The following is an 18,195-nucleotide window of genomic DNA, read 5'->3' as shown; positions in this document are numbered from 1 at the left end:
GTTCACCCACAGCACCCCCTCGAACTTTGGGGATTTCCGATTTCAAACCGCATTTTCGGTACTTTTTATTTCAAATGGATACCGAGTAGTTATCAGTAGATGGAACTGGATGAGATTTGATATGCATAATCTTAAGGTGATTCTCTATCCGCTATATGACATCCATTTTGTTCTATATCTTATAGTTGCCATGCTCGACGACCCATCGCCGCTTACCGGCTTGTTTGCTTGTTTGTCTGTCTGTGTACAGGATATCTCAAAAAGTTGTGGACAGATCTGGATGAAATTTGGTGGGTAGGTTTGGTGTGTGACAAGAATGAAATATTTAGATTTTGGTGAAGCTCCAGATCAGGATCCGACTACTAGAATTTTTGAAGTGATTCTTCACCAACGAGAGAGAATGAAAAATGATATACAGCACGATATCTCAATAAGGTATGGATGGATTCACAAGAAACTTGGTGGACAGCTTGGGAGTGCAACTAGGAAGAAGTGATTCAATTTTGGTGAAGATCCGGATCCGATAAGTTAAGTGATTCTTCAACATTGAGATAGAGCTAAACTAATATATAGCACGATATCTCAAAAAGTTGTGGATGGATTCGGATGAAACTTGGTGGACAGGTTGGGTGTGTAACCACGGCGAATTGATTTGATTTTGGTGAAGATCTGGATACGAGATTTATTTAATTTTTTTAAGTGATTCTTCACCATTGAGAGATCGGGCCAAAATCGATATGTAGCATGATATTTCGAAAATGTATTGGGCCCGAAATGTTCTCGTGGATCAGGCATTACGTGGTGGAGGTATACGCTCTACTGAGTGCCCTTCTAGTTTTCTCTGCAACCGCTTATCCGATTGACATGAAATTTTCACCATCATGTGACTACTCATGTAGAATGTTTTAATTATAATGATGTGATAGTCATGTAATGTGGCAGCCATGTTGGAAAAAATGCAAAACTTTGGTCCCCTATCTCTTAAACTACGTGTACAAAAATTAAAACTTGGCATGTGAAGTACTCCCCATGGGAAACAAGTGATCTTTTTTTGATGATTTTGTAGATTGCTTCGTTGTGACATAATTACATATGTCGAATGCTTTATCCGATCAGTATGAATTTTTTTAAGGGTCATACAAGCCTATATTTTATGGGGGGAACAAAATTGATGTCATCGGTCATGTGGTTCGGCAGCCATATATATTTTTTTAACATAAAAACCTTCAAAAAATTTCTTCTCTGAAATGGTTGAACAGATCGAGGCGAAACGTTGTAGGTATGATCGCCTATCGATGAGGAACAAAAATATCTTCACCTATGACATCATAGGCCACATGGTCTGGCCATTATGATTTTTTTGAAGAATAAAACTTCAAAATCTTATTTTCCAGAACGGCTTGACAGATCGAGGAGAAACTTCACACACGTTCCCCATGCCTTGGGGATACCAGGTTGTTAACAAATAATGAATGGGTCACATGGTCTGGCAGCTTTGTTGGATTGAACCAAAATTTTCACAAAATTATTTCTCATAAACTGCTGCATCAATTGATGTGAAAGGTCATTTATGATCGAGTAGTAATGGGGAATATATGTTTTAAATTTCAACCTTATGAGACGCATAGTCTGGCAGCCACAATTATTTAATATTTTGAATCTGAGTTCAGGGATTTAAATCAAACTTGGTGCAAGTATATATAATGATGTAATAATGTGGCGGATAGATATCTGCCAACGTCATGATGTCACTGTCCTTCAAGTGACCCTCGCCAAAGGAGATCTTATTTCATTTGGGTTTCATTTGGGTCTGTCTGTCTGTCTGTCTGTCTATTTGTTTGACTGCACAGAACTTTTGTGTTTTTTCTCCGCAACCGCTTGTCTGACTGACAAAATTTGCACCATTGGTGCGACTCGTCATACACAATATTATATTGATAATTGTGATGTCATAGGTCACATGGTTTGGCAGCCATATTGGATTGAAGAAAAATATTAAATAATGTTTTCTCTGGAACCGCTTAATCAGGTAGAAGAGTAGCAGCTGAAATGCGAATCTTATCCAGGTTCCTCCTGATGACTTCATCTTTGCTTTTTGCTTGTTCAGGTTCCTTCTGTTTACTCCAATGCAGGACTGTACCTATTTGATCTTCCATTTGATTTATTTTAATGCCATTCCAAATTCAATTGAATAATAAATAATAATAATAAAATGTCATGGGTCAGGGTCATGTGTCCAATCAAAGCGGGACGTCTTGGTACCTGATCATCACTGCCAACAGTTATTAAGTGGCAGTTCTAATTACAGTGGGAAGAACAAGTATTTGATACACTGCCGATTTTGCAGGTTTTACCCACTTACAAAGCACGTAGAGGTCTGTAATTTTTATCATAGGTACACTTCAACTGTGAAAGATGGAATCTAAAACAAAAATCCTGAAAATCACATTGTATGATTTAAAAATAATTAATTTGCATTTTATTGCATGAAATAAGTATTTGATCACCTACCAACCAGGAAGAATTCCGGCTCTCACAGACCTGTTAGTTTTGTCTTTAAGAAGCCCTCCCATTCTCCACTCATTACCTGCATTAACTGCACCTGTTTAAACTTGTTATCTGCATAAAAGACAGCTGTCCACACTCAATCAATCAGACTCCAACCTCTCCACAATGGGCAAGACCAGAGAGCTATCTAAGGACATCAGGGACAAAATTGTCGACTTGCACAAGGCTGGGATGGGCTACAGGACAATAGGCAAGCAGCTTGGTGAGAAGGCAACAACTGTTGGCGCAATTATTAGAAAATGGAAGTTCAAGATAACAGTCAATCTCCCTCGGTCAGGGGCTCCATGCAAGATCTCACCTCATGGAGCCTCAATGATCATGAGAAAGGTGAGGGATCAGCCCAGAAGTACATGGCAGGACCTGGTCAATGACCTGAAGAGAGCTGGGACCACAGTATCAAAGAAAACCATAAGTAACACACTACGCTGTCATGGATTAAAATCTTGCAGCGCATGCAAGGTCCCTCTGCTCAAGCCAGCGCATGTCCAGGCCCATCTGAAGTTTGCCAATGACCATCTGGATGATCCAGAGGAGGAATGGGAGAAGGTCATGTGGTCTGATGAGACCAAAATAGAGCTGTTTGGTTTAAACTCCACTCGCCATGTTTGGAGGAATAAGAAGGATGAGTACAACCCCAAGAACACCATTCCAACCGTGAAGCATGGAGGTGGAAACATCATTCTTTGGGGATGCTTTTCTGCAAAGGGGACAGGACGACTGCACCGTATTGAGGGGAGGATGGATGGGGCCATGTATCTTGGCCAACAACCTCCTTCCCTCAACAAGAGCATTGAAGATGGGGCGTGGCTGGGTCTTCCAGCATGACAACGACCCGAAACACACAGCCAGGGCAACTAAGGAGTGGCTCCGTAAGAAGCATCTCAAGGTCCTGAAGTGGCCCAGCCAGGCTCCAGATCTGAACCCAATAGAAAATCTTTGGAGGGAGCTGAAAGTCTGTGTTGCCCAGCGACAGCCCCGAAACCTGAACGATCTGGAGAAGATCTGTATGGAGGAGTAGGCCAAAATCCCTGCTGCAGTCTGTGCAAACCTGGTTAAGAACTACAGGAAACGTCTGATCTCTGTAATTGCAAACAAAGGTTTCTGTACTAAATATTAAGTTCTGTTTTTCTGATGCATCAAATACTTATTTCATGCAATAAAATGCAAATTAATTCTTTAAAAATCATACAATGTGATTTTCAGGATTTTTGTTTAAGATTCCGTCTTTCACAGTTGAAGTGTACCTATGATAAAAATTACAGACCTCTACGTGCTTTGTAAGTGGGAAAACCTGCAAAATCGGCAGTATATCAAATACTTGTTCTCCCCACTCTATTTATCTTAATTACGTAACACACCAATCCACAAACGCCACACAAAATACACCACACAAAACAAGTCCTGGCGAGGGTCTACAATCTCTGATTGCTCTTTTTGTTGTTTGTTGTTGTTTTCTAAAAGAGCTCTGCAAATCATTACCTCACCACCGAAGGTGGCCAGAAGTTATGTTATCACCCCTGTCTGTTTGTCTGTGGAGAGGATATCTCAAAAAGTTGTGGACGGATTCAGACGAAATCAAACGGAAGACCAAGAAGGAACCCGATTAAGTAAAGAGCAAAAATGGAGTCATCAGGAGGAACCTGGAAAGGATTCTGGTTTCAGCTCCTACTCCACTCAAACCCATCCAGGCACAACCAAGTGAGCGTTACAGTAGAATTTCTCCAAGAATTCACTTCTCCCTCAAGAGAGTGTGAGAGAAAGAGAGAGACAGATTTTGTGTGTGTGTGTGTGTGTGTGTGTGTGTGTGTGTGTGTGTGTGTGTGTGTGTGTGTGTGTGTGTGTGTGTGTGTGTGTGTGAGAGAGAGAGAGTGAAAGAGAGTGAAGGTGTCTCTCTCTCTCTCTCTCTCTCTCTCTCTCTCTCTCTCTCTCTCTCTCTCTCTCTCTCTCTTTCTCTTTCTCTTTCTCTTTCTTTCCCTTTCCCTTTCCCTTTCCCTTTCCCTTTCCCTTTCCCTTTCCCTTTCCCTTTCCCTTTCCCTTTCCCTTTCCCTTTCCCTTTCCCTTTCCTTTCCTTTTCCTTTTCCCTTTCCCTTTCCCTTTCCCTTTCCCTTTCCCTTTCCCTTTCCCTTTCCCTTTCCCTTTCCCTTTCCCTTTCCCTTTCCCTTTCCCTTTCCCTTTCCCTTTCCCTTTCCCTTTCCCTTTCCCTTTCCCTTTCCCTTTCCCTTTCCCTTTCCCTTTCCCTTTCCCTTTCCCTTTCCCTTTCCCTTTCCCTTTCTCTTTCTCTTTCTCTTTCTCTTTCTCTTTCTCTTTCCCTCATACACAGTGTATGGGAGAGAGTGAAAGAGAAGTAAAAGCAATATTTAGAATGAAGAGTATTGTGAAAAACTTGAGTGTGTTTGGCCCTAGTTATTACTTGCGAAATCTTTATTGATGGCTTCCGTCCTTTGTTTGTGTGTGTGTTTGTTTGTTTGTTTGTAGGCACGATAACTCGAGAACGGAAGAAGCTACCAATGTCAAATTACACCAAGTGATTCAGGAGGGTGATGGCTGGCGCTGATTCGATTTTGGTCAAAGGTCAAGGTCACATTGAGGTCAAACATTTGATTTTTGATGGTTTTGTACAGAATCATCGTAGAAACTTCTGGTTTGCGTCGCTACCTTCTCCAGAGACAGCTTTTATTAGACAAGGTCAGAGGTCAAGTTGACAATTTCATAAGTACCAGTCTATGACTGCTTGTTTTATAACTTGGTTTACTCAGTTCTTCAGCTAAAATGTTGGGTCGGTGGGTCGAAATATAAATATAATTTCAATTTTTAGAAATCATATTTCTATGATTTTTTTTCGGATGTTCCATGGAAAAGACAAGGATAGGTAGGGGGAAAATAAATATAAATCCCGGACCAGGAGGATCTAAGAAAACATTGAAGATGGAAGACCATTCAAATGCAGGATGCCCATGTTCACCGTTTCATCTGATGTGAAAAACAATAAAGAAGGATTAAAACTTGTTTTTACAATATAGTCTGGCATGTTTTTCTTATAGAAACCTGTTGGATCATCAAACAAATGGAAACCATACTGAGAAAATTACTGTCCAAGTCATAGATGTGTGCGTGCACACCAGTGCATAGTGCCGGATATGATTTAAAAAAAAAAAGTGTCTACTCGGAGTCAACACGCTCAAAACGGTCAATCAGAGCCATAACCAGCTCTTACTTTTCAGCGGGCATCTGATCGTACCATCTCCCCCATCCCCATGAGCACATCAAAGGCTGATTTCTGGTCCGTTGAAGGCTGAATATCAGCATCTCGCAGGGAAACTTTGACGTACTTGGCACCGAAATCTTTCAATACGAACAGCGGTGTACAACTTTGACGGAAACAAAATCGTCACGATCGAGAGTAGCCTGCGAATCATCCCTCCTGCTGCACTGAATTGATGCAATATTTCGGCCAGAATATTCATTGTCAAGATGTTGCGTGATTAAATCACCAATACAGTCACTCAAATTTATACCGCTGACATACTTCTTAACAATCACTTTCGCCCCAGAAGCCACAGTCAATCTGAACCACACTGGCCACTGCTCAGATGCCATGACCGAAGACTACTGCGCAGTTTGGTTAAAGGTGACTCGGCATTTTGGTGCGCGTGCGAAATTATATTTTGAAAATAAATGCCGACGTTTTCATTTCGGGTTTTGAAACTTTTGCACCTTCGGTGGAAAATTTATAAATATTAAAGGCTAAAAATGTGTTTTATATTTATATTTCATTTTGGCAAATATACTGTCGGCGGATCTATAAACCAAGTTATAAAACAACTAAGGCCTTACAAGGAAGAATTGATTCGATTTTGGTGAAGATCCAGATAAGAGAATATTTTTAATTTTTTTTAAGTGATTCTCCACCAGTTGAGAGATGGGACCAAAAATGATATGTGGCATGATATTTCGAAAAGTTGTGGACGAGTTATGACAAAACTAGGTGTATGAGTTGGTTCGGTGACCAGAACAACTAAATTTGATTTTGGTTCATGTCCCAATCCAGATCCGGCCTATCGGTGGGATACAAAATGTAAACTATTCAGCCTGTGGAAGGTGTGTGCTCCAGTGAGTGCTGTTCTCGTTTTTCATGTGTCCTTTGGATTTATGCGATCCAGTCTCTTTTCTTTCATCCTTCTCGGCCAGGAAACTTTGAACCATCTTTCCATCTTGTATATCTACATTCTTATGTCTACATAATCATAGGTTTCATGAATTAACATTACATCTGGGGTCGTGATGCGTCACTTGGCATCAACCTTGCCTCGAGTATACTTTTTGTTTACCTTTACACTTTTGCATGGTTGTAAATTGAGAAATGATTTGACTCAGCTTTTGCATTGCCTTCCTATTTTTTTGCAAAATGCCTTTTTTGATTGTTAGCAATCCTTTAGAAATGCATACCTGACTGCTGTTTGTTTTAACTCTTATTCTTACTTCCCCCGCAGTGACTCCAGTGAAGTCGTTATGCACTCTGATGATGCATTTGCCCCCGTTGCTTATCTGCGTTTCCTGCAGATGCATCTTGCTGATAAACCATAGGTACAATCAATGCAGCATACTATTTATATAGCGTCCTTGCTGCCGAAGCAGTTTCTTGGTAAGGGTTATGCTGGTTAGATTGCTGTTGTCGTCACAGCAGTCAGTCACGGCAGGAATTTGATATTTTTGTTCAGAGTGCCAGCAATAACTCGCCGACTTTTCCCGAAAGATATGGAGGGATTTATAACGTCAATCAATTATCATAACTGCCAGCCGAGTCCTTCCAATGGAAGGTGTACACATTGATGCCTTACCCCACATGCATACAAACACCAGGGTGAGAGGTTTTAGATGGGTCGAGATTCAAACCCAAGCTCGATAGGTCAAAGGCAAGTAAGCATACCTCCAAGGCATCCAAGTTATCCTGCCAGCCCCGAGGTACAACCACATGGTATTCAACTTTTTGTTCTGACTTTTCTGTATAAAGCACTGATACAGATCTGGCTTAGGGGATAAATGGCTTCGTTTGGAATAGTAATTTATTTGTACTAGTTTAGCCTAACCATATGTAATTAATGTATTTGAAGAGGCAGAGTGCTGTTTAGAAGACTCTTGTCTACCATTTCCCATTGTTTGTGTCTAACCCCAACTTACCCAACCCCTGCCCCTCTGTGTACTGTCTAACATTCTCCACTATTGTCTGTCTGTGTGCAAACTTCTGTCCTGCAGTACCCTGGGGTCCACCTGCCTCATGAGAGCAGGACAGATGAGGCCACGTGGTTCAAGCAACCAGAGGAGCAGAAAAATCCTCTTGGATGAAATGGGAGATCCGTGTGTAGAAAGCCACAAGGCTGCTCGAGGTGGGAGCTCCTTTTTCTCTGCAACGCCACCAATGCGCATGTGACAGTCAGACTGAAACACCTCTGCAACTGGAGACTAAAAGGCGACGCATGCTGTGCTGGTACATTCTTGATATACCAAAGTTATTGATGGGGGAGGAGGGGGAGGAGAAAAGTGGCAGGCACAGGGACAAGAGTGTTATAAATGCAAATAAAATCAAAGTTTTAAAACTCATTTGTTTGTTATGACTTGCAAGTTTCCCTTGTACACGTGGGATGGTGTGTGTTTACTGACCCCTGAAAACATAAGGGGGTAGAGTGAATGCTCTGCTTCACACTGGAGCAAGGGGGAATCCTGAAAACTCCTACATAACATGACTTGTGAGTTTAAAGGGATAATCCATACTCTGGTTTTGCACACCACCAGCGGGTGATTCCGGTAAACCACTCCAGTACGTGACATGTGACTCCCCCCTCTCCCTCCTGGTTTTTATAACACTTGTATTAAAAGTCCTGAAAGGGTATGTGGTATTCAGTATTCACTTATTTTATGATAACAAAATGCTGTACAAACTACAAATAATCTTGCCAGCAATGGATATTCAGGTGACATATTAAAAAAAAAAAATTCCCCCAAAATTTCACTTTTGTATTTGCATAGTTTTTTTTTTTTGTTACAATTTGGACAGGATCACCCCAAAAATGCATATTTTGAATTCAAATTTTTCGGGGGGCATGCCCCTTGATTCCTGCTCGAGGAAGGATATGTTTGCTCATTACTTTCCTTTTTTTAAAAGTTCTACGGTTTCACCCATGTCTGTAAATTTGTTAATCTATTGAGAATCACCCCAGATCAAGTCATAAGTGCTGCATCCCCTCCAGTGGTAGAACAATCGGAAAGATGTCTGCACCAAAAACTCTGCCAGAAATTCCAAAATTACTACAATTAAACTGACATTTAATCTCATCATGAACATTTACCGTTCCTTCTGTTTCATTACTTGTGAAATAGAAGATTTGCAAGTACCGTACATTGGTTGGTCTGGTTTGTTATTGTCTGTCTGTCTATGTGGCTGTATGTCATTTGGTCGCATTTTTACTCCAATTGTCACAAAACTTAACCACTAGGTACAGGTAGTCACAAGCAAGAAGCCTATTTTTTTAATGGCAATACGTCAAAAGGTCAAGGTCACACAAATCGTCAATTTTCATCCGATTAATTTGATATCGATATAATCTACATCATCTATATATCTATATTAATATTTTGGCACACCCCTTTCTTTGTTCCACCATCAGATTTTTGTGACTGCATGAAATGAAACAAGATTTGGCACATATACTAATGATATTATTGTCTTCCTTAAGAGGCCCCTCAAAATTCGTTTTGATGCATTTTCACAAACTCCAACAGATTCCATTCAAATTCGGTATGATTATGGCTTTTGGTCCAACTTAGGTCATTGGCTATAAAAAAATTTCCATAACACTTCCGATATTCGAAAAAAATCGATAAATCGATATCCCTTATGGGATTTTCCATTCAAATCCACTCAAGTTTAAGGCCTACGGGGACACAAATTTCCACTTTGCCCCGGGCGCTGTTTACCTCCGCTACGCCAAGCTGTTAGGGTTTGGGTTAGGGTTAGCTACCCTAACACTAACACTAACCCTCACTGCAACCCTAACCCTAACAGCTAACAGCTAGCTAACAGGAAATTTGCAAGAAAGCCCAGGCAACGCCAGGCTTTATTGCTAGCCCGAGCAACGCCGGGCATTACTACTAGTCTGTACATAAAACCGAAAAATGGGCGGATGGTGAATCTTCTACAAGGTGAAGCCTTGGTTGACCCATGTGAGTATTTCTATGAATTACATACCAGTAGAACCGCCATGGTAAAAATACCACGATAGGAAAAAAAAAACAGGCTTTTTGTTGCACTGGTTGAAAGAGCTCAAAAATTGGAGGTTCAATAAGGTCAGGTATGGGAGCATGCGCCAGAGCAGCGCGTCGCTGCGTCCACTTTCCGCCGGTACTCCAGGTGCCTCTGTCTGGCCATCCCCCAGGCAGATGCCTAGCCCATCCCCATCTCCTTGAGATGCCGATCATCCTGCTGCAACCACGCGGCACGTGGTCGGCCCCATTGGCCTCCTCCACTCACGAGACTCCCTCGCTGAGGGAATCTGATGAGCAGGATCAGCGTCATGAAAATGAGCCACATGTCCATACAGCCGCAGCTGACACTCACGGACTATGCAGGTAACAAATCTCATTTGAGTCTCTCTCAGTAACCGCTCATTGGACACAAAGTCCGACCAGCGATAGCTTAGGATTCTCCGAAGAGAACTGGTACCAAAGGAATCAAGTCTCCATCTCAGATCCCTGGTCAGAGTCCAAGTCTCACATCTGCAAAGCAAGATTGGAAGTACCAAGGACCTGAAGACTCGGACTTTCGTCTTCCTGCACAGGTACCAGCAGCGCCACACCCCATGATACAGTGAATCCATGACTTCCCAGGCCCGACCCAGATGTCTGTTGACCTCTGACTCACAGCCAGTAAAGACATGAATATCACTGCCAAGGTAAGTGAATCTCTCAGTGAATCAGTTTTGGAGGCACCCCACGAAGACCAAGAATCCTCCAGAGGGCATCCCGATTCACTGAATCAAACGCTTTACAGAGATAAACATGGGCTGCAAGCAGCCCCTGCCGAAACTCTCGTCTGCGTTCGGTGAGGACCCGAAGAGCAAGGATACGGTCAATCGTTGAACTCTTTGGTGTAAAACCTGACTGCTCTGGACACTGGTGCTCAAGCAGATGGTGGTGAACCCTATCAATAATTATCTGAGCAAATACCTTGCCTGGCACTGAGAGCAGTGTCACCCCTCAGTAGTTGTTGCAGTCTCGGCAATCACCTTCCCTTTCCAGAGAGGGACAACAAGGCCCCTCTTCCAGTCAGTTTGGATGATGCCTGTGTTCCCGGCAGAGCACAAAACTGCATGCAACGACACGAGTGCAGCATTTCCACCACCCTTGAAGTTCAGCATGGATGCCACAGATCCCTGGAGCTTTACCCCATGTCAACCAGTTCACCGCAGCCTGTGTTTCCACAAACGAAGGTGGACCACAGTTGATTGGAGGGTAAGCAACAGTGATTGTAACACCCTGACGTCCAACTCGACAGCCTGGATGGATCAGCCTGGTACAACCGATCAAAGTAACCAGCCCAGCGGGCCTTCAGTTCGGACTCCTCTGTCAAGAGCCGACCACCCTCTGCTCTAACTGCAGCACACAGAGGGATGGGCTTGGGTGAATGCAATGTGCGAATTTCCCTGAAAGCAGGACGAGAATCACTTGACCACAGGTGATGCTCTACCCCTCACAGATTCCTCGTACATAGGCCTCCTTGTCCACCCTTAACGCACGTACAGTTTTACGCCTCAGCTCCCTGAACAGCTCAGCTCTGCCATTTAGCCTGGCCCTGCGACTGCTCAATGGTATCCAGTGTCCCTTGGAGACAAAATTCTTCTTCGTCCTACGGTGAGTTCCAAGACATCCACCGGCAACATCAAGGATGGTGGTCTTGAAGGCACTCCACAACTCTTCAGGATCTCCCAAAGCACCTCGACCCCCCCAAATCTCCACTCAGCTTGCTCGCAAACTCCTCAGCGACTCTCTCATCCTTGAGCTTGCCAATATCCAGCCTAGGCTAGAATGGTACCATTCTCCTGGATTTAAGGTGCAACTTAAGAGTTGCTACAACAAGCTAGTGGTCAGTATTGAGGAACTGAGCACTCTGGTAGACCCTGCAGTTCTGGATCATCCTCCAATGACCATCAGCGAGCACATGATCAATCTCCTTTGCCACACCGCCAGCATTGGAATACCAAGTGCAGCAATGAGCCTGTGGGTGCTGAAACCATGAACCAGCCACCCCAAGTCCATGACTTCTTGCAAAGTCAAGGAACTTAGTGCTATTCTGGTTCATAGTTTCAAACCCATGGGGACCAACACAGGTCTCATAACCATCGCTATCAGTTGTAGTTGATTTTTTTTTTCCTCTACCTTGCTGAGGCTCGTATGAGAGCTAACACACAACACACATCAAGGGGGGGGGCATGAGACAAGAAGGGAGGGAGTGGGAAGGACAAAACAGTGGGGAACAGAGACATTAGGCGATCTGTCGAAGGGAGAGGGATGGGACGGGGAACATGGGGAATAGAAGATGGACATTACAGGGACTTTCAGGAAAGAAAGCAGGGAATTTGAAGGAAGTGGGCTTGGGTGGATTATCGGGGATAGAAAAGATTGAGGATTTGGATGGGGGATGATAAGAGGTGGTGGTGAACAGCTGTTTTGAAGGCCTGGAGGGAGTAATGGGAAAGAATAGAGTGAGGGAGTTTATTCCAAAGGCGGGAAAAAAGAGGAATGAAAGCATGAAGGTGAGCAGTGATTCGTAATTTTGGTAGTTTTACCAGAAGGGGGTTGTTGGCGGACCTTGAGCGCCCTGCGGAAATGTGGGGACAAATCGCAGAGAGAGCGGGGGGGGCAAGCTGGAGAGGAGACAGTAGAAGACAGAAAGACCACCAACCAACCTGCGGTGATTGAGTGAGAGGCCCAAAGACTCAGCCTCATTGCGGGAGATGCCAATGATCCGAAATTCCTTGGTTTCTACAGCGTGAAGCCGAGAAAGGTGGGAGGCAGGAGCACCAGCCCAGAGGGGAGAGCAGTACGACAGGCTGCGGACAAAAGCTTTGTAAGTGGTCAGGAGCTCAGGTGGGCCGAGGAAGGACTTTTATTTGCACGATGGAGGATTCCCAGTCGGCGACTGGCTTTGGCGGCGAGGTTTGAAATGTGGCTTTCCCAGGAAAGGTCATGCATTGAAATCCCCCAAGACTACAAGTGTATCTCGCGTGGGGCACTGATCAACCACAGACTCAAGCGTGGCACATAATGCATCCTTCACAGTGAGATCACTTGCCTCAGTAGGAGCATAAACAAAGACCAGGGAAATGACATCCAAGGAGTGACAAATCCTTTGTCTCATAATACGCTCGTTGACCAGTGTTACCTCAATTATCATTGGAGTCAGCTTATTGGACACAGCTACAGCAACTCCTTGGGCATGGTAACCATCAGAGCGACCAGACCAATATTATGTGTAACCACCCGCCATGATCTCGCCGCAATCCGGTCTCTGAACCTCAGAGAGAGCTGCAATACCAATGTCCAAACGTTTCAGCTCAGATGATAACAGAGACTGGTGATCATCCTCTCTTAGGGAGAGGACATTACAGGCACCCACCCGAAGGGACCGCCTCAGGTTAACCCAAGGAGACCGCCATCTGGTGGACGACACCTCAGCACCACTCCGACACACTCTCCAGCAATCTGACCCGGGAATGTTACCCCGTGGTTTCCCTCCTATCATCAAAGATTGGGGGTCCCAAAGGCTTTGCCCCAATCCTGTCATCCGGTGAGTTCAATAAGGAATGTCTTGAAGTGCTGTTCGTCCCTGTCCCTTAAAGAAAACGAGTAAAATGAATTTATTCAAAGCATTTGATTGGGTAAACTTACCATGGATCATTTGAAGATAGTTTTTGGCTTATGAACAAAGTATAAGCTGTCCACAAAACCTTGTTCCAGTTTCAAAATTATATAACAACCAAACCAAAAAAATATACTTGCATTTTGTCATATAATTCAGAAAGTTTCTTATGTTCTTCAGTACACCTCAACATGTGCACCTTTCGTGTCACCTAATTCATCTTAACAGTAAAGAAGAAAATAGGACCACTGGACCTTATCCGGGCCGTGGCCAAATGTAACCCATATTTGATAGCATTCAAACTCGTGGGTCTGGAGAGGAAGAACTTTGAAGGAATTGACATGATTTTTTTCCCCCAAAATTTACGAAGTCCACCGTTTTGACACACTTCCGGATATGTGGTCGGTATGACCTCCGCAATTTAACATCCCTGGCCTAATGTAACCCAAATTTGGTGGCGTTCTGATTGGTGGGTCTGGGGAAGATTTGTGAAGAAATGTACCAAGTCAGCCATTTGATCGATTTCGTCACCTGACTGGAATGAGCTTTGAAATCCACGTTACCAGTTAGGAGCAGAACGTTGCTACCACATTTCAGCCGAATCAGCCCAGCGGTTTGATCAGAGAGGTCAAAATAGGAGACGGACAGACACACGATGTCAATACCTTATTTGGAATTCCAATTACAGTTAAGCTAAAAATAGGGGCAATACCCCTTGGCACTTACCGGTTAGTGGCTGAACAAGAAAACCAGGGAACCACTGGTCTGGAGTGGATGACTCACAAAATATGTAATGGAGAAGAAAGTAAATTCCTATGGATTTATTTTTTTCCCATGCCGTGAACGAACTTTGGTACATCACGGGTGATGAAAATTGTGGTCAAGTTTCATGGGAATTGCGTGTGTAGTTTCAAAGAAGAAGTTGCAAATGTTTGCTGTCGGATGACGTGCCATCCCATAAGCTCCCTGGAACGATGTTCCATGTGAGCGAAAAAATTAGGAGGATCGAGGCAGACCAGCTTTGTGACACCCACCACCTGGGTTCAATGTCTTTTTTTTTTTTTTTGTCTGCTTGAAAAAAAATTCTAATTTTACTGTTTGTTTGGATTAAATTTAAAGCAACTTTTACATATATATATATATATATATATATATATATATATATATATATATGTTGTTGTTGTTGTTTGTCTTTCGGCTGCTCCCGTTAGGGGTCGCCACAGCGGATCATCCATTATGATCCGCATACTGATTTGGCATAGGTTTTACGCCGGATACCCTTCCTGACGCAACCCTGGTCGCCTCTTACGACACAGGGATAAGGATTGGGTTTCGCCATGATTCTGGGCTGCTCCACACCCTCTCATAGCACGGCCCAGTGCAGAGCGCCCGTCCTCAAGTGATCCTCCAAACCAAGCCTCCAAGTAGCCGGATTACAGGCACACGCCACTACGCCCAGTATTATATATATATATATATATATATATATATATATATATATATATATATATACATATACATATATACATATATACATATATACATATATACATATATACATATATACATATATACATATATACATATATACATATATATATATCTATCTAACCGGGTGTAGTGGCGTGCACCTGTAATCCGGCGACCCGGAGGCTTGGGTTTAAGGATCGCTTGAGGATGGGAGCTCTGCACTGGGCCACGCTATGAGAGGGTGTAGGGCAGCCCGGAATCATGGCGAAACCCAATCCTTATCCCTGTGTCGTAAGAGGCGACCAGGGTTGCGTCAGGAAGGGCATCCGGCGTAAAACCTATGCCAAATTAGTATGCGGATCATAACGGATGATCCGCTGTGGCGACCCCTAACGGGAGCAGCCGATAGACGAACAACAACACATATATATATATATATATATATATATATATATATATATATATATATATATATATATATATATATATATATATATATATATTTACGGCTGTGGAAATTGGCAAACCACCATTCAGGGCCCGTAGGTGAGATAACTCTAAGTACACGTGTAGTTAGCCCCAAACCCGTTGTTTAGAGGGGAATTTATGTGATTCATTCGGGCTGCGACGCTTTGAGATAGCCGTTTTTCTGTTCATCCTTATTTTGAACCGCCATAACCATCAAACCACCACCAAAAACCCTCCACCACCCTCACCTCTCTCCTTCTACGGCCATTCCCGCACCACCTGTGAACACTGAGCGTCGGGCTGTCTTGGGCTCGATCAAGTGATACGCACCGAGCCGCGAGTGCAAATAGCGGCCTTTCCGAGGGAGAATTTGGATCAAGAATGCTACACGCCCACTTCTGATCCGTCCAATCAGCAAGCGCGGAGCGGCTTGGCCCCACCTCCAGGCACGTCCGTGTGAAATCGAAATATGCAAATTCTAGGATCAGGGGAGGTTCACGCCCACTTTTCCTCCATCCAATAGGCGAGCGTGGCTCCGCCCCGAGCTCATCCTGATCCGGAAATTTGCATATTGGTTCTCCTGCCGGCCTAGAAAACGCCGAGCGCAAGGCGAATCGTGGCAGAGAGTTTTGGCAGAGAGCAGAGTCAGTTTTGGTGGCAGAGAGAGAGAGAGAGTTTTGGTAAGAGAGTCATCGGGCGGAGTGGGGCAGCGGCGGAGTGTGGCAGATAGTGGAGTCGGGTGGCGAAGGCATCAAGTTGGGTTCTGCAGTCGGCTGAGGAGAGTTGGGGGAAGAGGCCAAGGAGCTCGGGTCCGAGGCGAGAAGGACGGCGGTCAGCGACGAGGTCGCGGTGGGAGATCGCTCGTCGCAGGACCTAAGCCAGCCAGCCAGCCATTCTCCCTCCCCCCAGAGCATCAACAATTCCCCCTTTTCCCCCGCGCTGAGATAGTGCAACAAAGGGGGCCCCGTTCCCACCCCAATCCAAACGTCGTGCCAAGGAAACCCGCGAAGGAGCACGGAGTCGGGGCACGGCCACGTCTGCAGCTCGTCCGCCAACGCACCACGAGGACGCGGGTAGGACCCACCCGGTCTCGCGGACCTGGCCGCTCCTTCAGGTCCCGCACACATATTGGCCTACAGGCCCGTCTGCCCCCTTGTCTATGAGGGTGGCTTCTTTCCTTTGCTTTTGAGTAAATGTGTGTGGCGCCATGTCTTGTAAAGTAGAACTGTGCAAGTGTTGCCGTGTGTGCGCATATTCGGTTGTAACTGCGTCGTTGTTTCTTTTGTTTTCTTGATATAGGTGCATTCTGACTGTTTGGCTGTATATGTGTGCTTTCCGTGTGTCACGTAATAAATGTGCATTGTGTGAACTGTTTTCCCGTTTCGCCTCGTCTTTTCTTTATTGACTCTCCATCCTGCTTCACGTAAAGGGTTCGTAGTGGGCTTAATACGCCCGATAATTAATCGGAACCGTCGAGGCCGACGATAACACCGGTCGGTTATCCCGATAGCACGGAACGGACCGCTTAAGCGGTTCGTGTCCGGAGTCAGCCTGCGGCGAGGTACGATTGCCCGGTCGACCATCCGCGCAGGTACTTAGGTAGATCGAATTTGGCGAGCAACCCTATCCTGCGCGGGTGGGCAATTGGCACGGTCGTGGTGGGGTTAAATCCCCACCCGTGACTAGCTCCCGGCATTGTTCCGAGAGGGTCACGACAGAATTGTCCGTTCCGGTGGGCGAGGCGGCCGCCGTTCGAGTCGAGCAGCCGATCGCACGCCGGCGGGCGCGAATTCGCAACAATATTGTTACAGGTACCGAGTGTATTATGAGGGGGTTTAATCCCCGTGATGGGTTGCTTTAGAACCACGAACGCCACCCAGTTAACCACAAGTTCCAGTGTCCACCGTCTAATTTTGCCGTTTAACAAGAGGTCACGTGGTTTCCTGAACGGGAAGCTTGCCCTCGGCAAAGCACCAATCTTATCTTGATTAGATTTTAATTCGGGTGGCCGAGCATTTAACCGCTGGTGTGTGCCGACTATGACAGGTCAATTTGTTTGGTAATTACATCCCAGTATATCTAGGTTCGGACAATGCTTGATCAATGGAAGGAAAGGATAAGCACGGACAGGTTGGAACGTCAACAAAGGAACTTATTAATAAGAAAGTAAATAAATAAAAAGAACTTTTTATTTCCGTGTGGTAAAAATTAGTAAATTCAAATCAATCAAAATGATCGCAAGCAAATAAATAATTAATCAGGCACTAATAGAAAAAGAGACAAAGAGCAGATGCTTATCACCATGCCTTAACAATTAAACACGAGACAAGGGTACCCAGCAGATGATTTGGTGGGGGGGGGGGAGGGAGGGGGGAGAGAAATCCAGTCTCACTCACCAAATAGAAGTCGTCGTAATCAAATAAAACGTCCTGAAATGTGTGAGCGTGCCTTGTCCGTTGCCAGCGCCCAGCCTTGCTGTGCACCCACTCACAAACAGGCTTGAACACCAATCGATGTCACGTCGTCACCTCCAAGAATCAGGTACGCCAAGAGCAGGTCTCGAGCACAACCAGCATTAACGGACCGAGCGTCACCCACTGTCAGGAGCCACCCAAAGCCACAACCGACGGACAGCTGTTTGGACCTGTGAGAAACTGTAAGGCTGCAAGGCTGTCAACAACTAACGGCAGCTCATCAACCGTCTTATTGGAACCGAGGAAGCAACCGTCTGACTGGAAATGATGAAGCAACCGTCTGACTGGAAGTGATGAAGCAAC

General features: G+C 44.7%; 2 protein-coding genes across 5 annotated transcripts in view; one reads left to right on the top strand and one right to left on the bottom strand.

The window, feature by feature from the left end:
* Window positions 1-8,166, top strand: part of DPH6 (diphthamine biosynthesis 6) — a 45,688-nt gene extending 37,522 nt beyond the window's left edge. For all 3 annotated transcript variants that reach the window (XM_085877478.1, XM_085877480.1, XM_085877479.1), the window contains 2 exons: window positions 7,059-7,152; window positions 7,822-8,166. In XM_085877478.1, the coding sequence (XP_085733604.1) occupies window positions 7,059-7,152 (94 nt within the window). In that variant the 3' untranslated portion in view covers window positions 7,822-8,166. The remainder of the gene's footprint in view (window positions 1-7,058; window positions 7,153-7,821) is intronic.
* The window catches only part of LOC147027828 (actin-related protein 2), a 115,389-nt gene extending 97,553 nt beyond the window's left edge, over window positions 1-17,836 (bottom strand). The window contains exon 1 of one of the 2 annotated variants that reach the window (XM_085877472.1): window positions 17,815-17,836. The gene's annotated coding sequence lies outside the window, so the exon portion shown is untranslated. The remainder of the gene's footprint in view (window positions 1-17,814) is intronic. The other variant, XM_085877468.1, reaches the window with a different exon arrangement.
* Between the last annotated feature and the right edge of the window lie 359 nt (window positions 17,837-18,195).

The sequence above is a fragment of the Eptatretus burgeri genome, chromosome 4 (assembly GCF_056783735.1).
Source record: "Eptatretus burgeri isolate ZD-2024b chromosome 4, Ebu_testis_v1, whole genome shotgun sequence".
Lineage (NCBI taxonomy): Eukaryota > Metazoa > Chordata > Myxini > Myxiniformes > Myxinidae > Eptatretus > Eptatretus burgeri.
The sequence above is the reverse complement of the archived record's forward strand: the minus strand, read 5'-3'. Positions and strand labels throughout refer to the sequence as shown.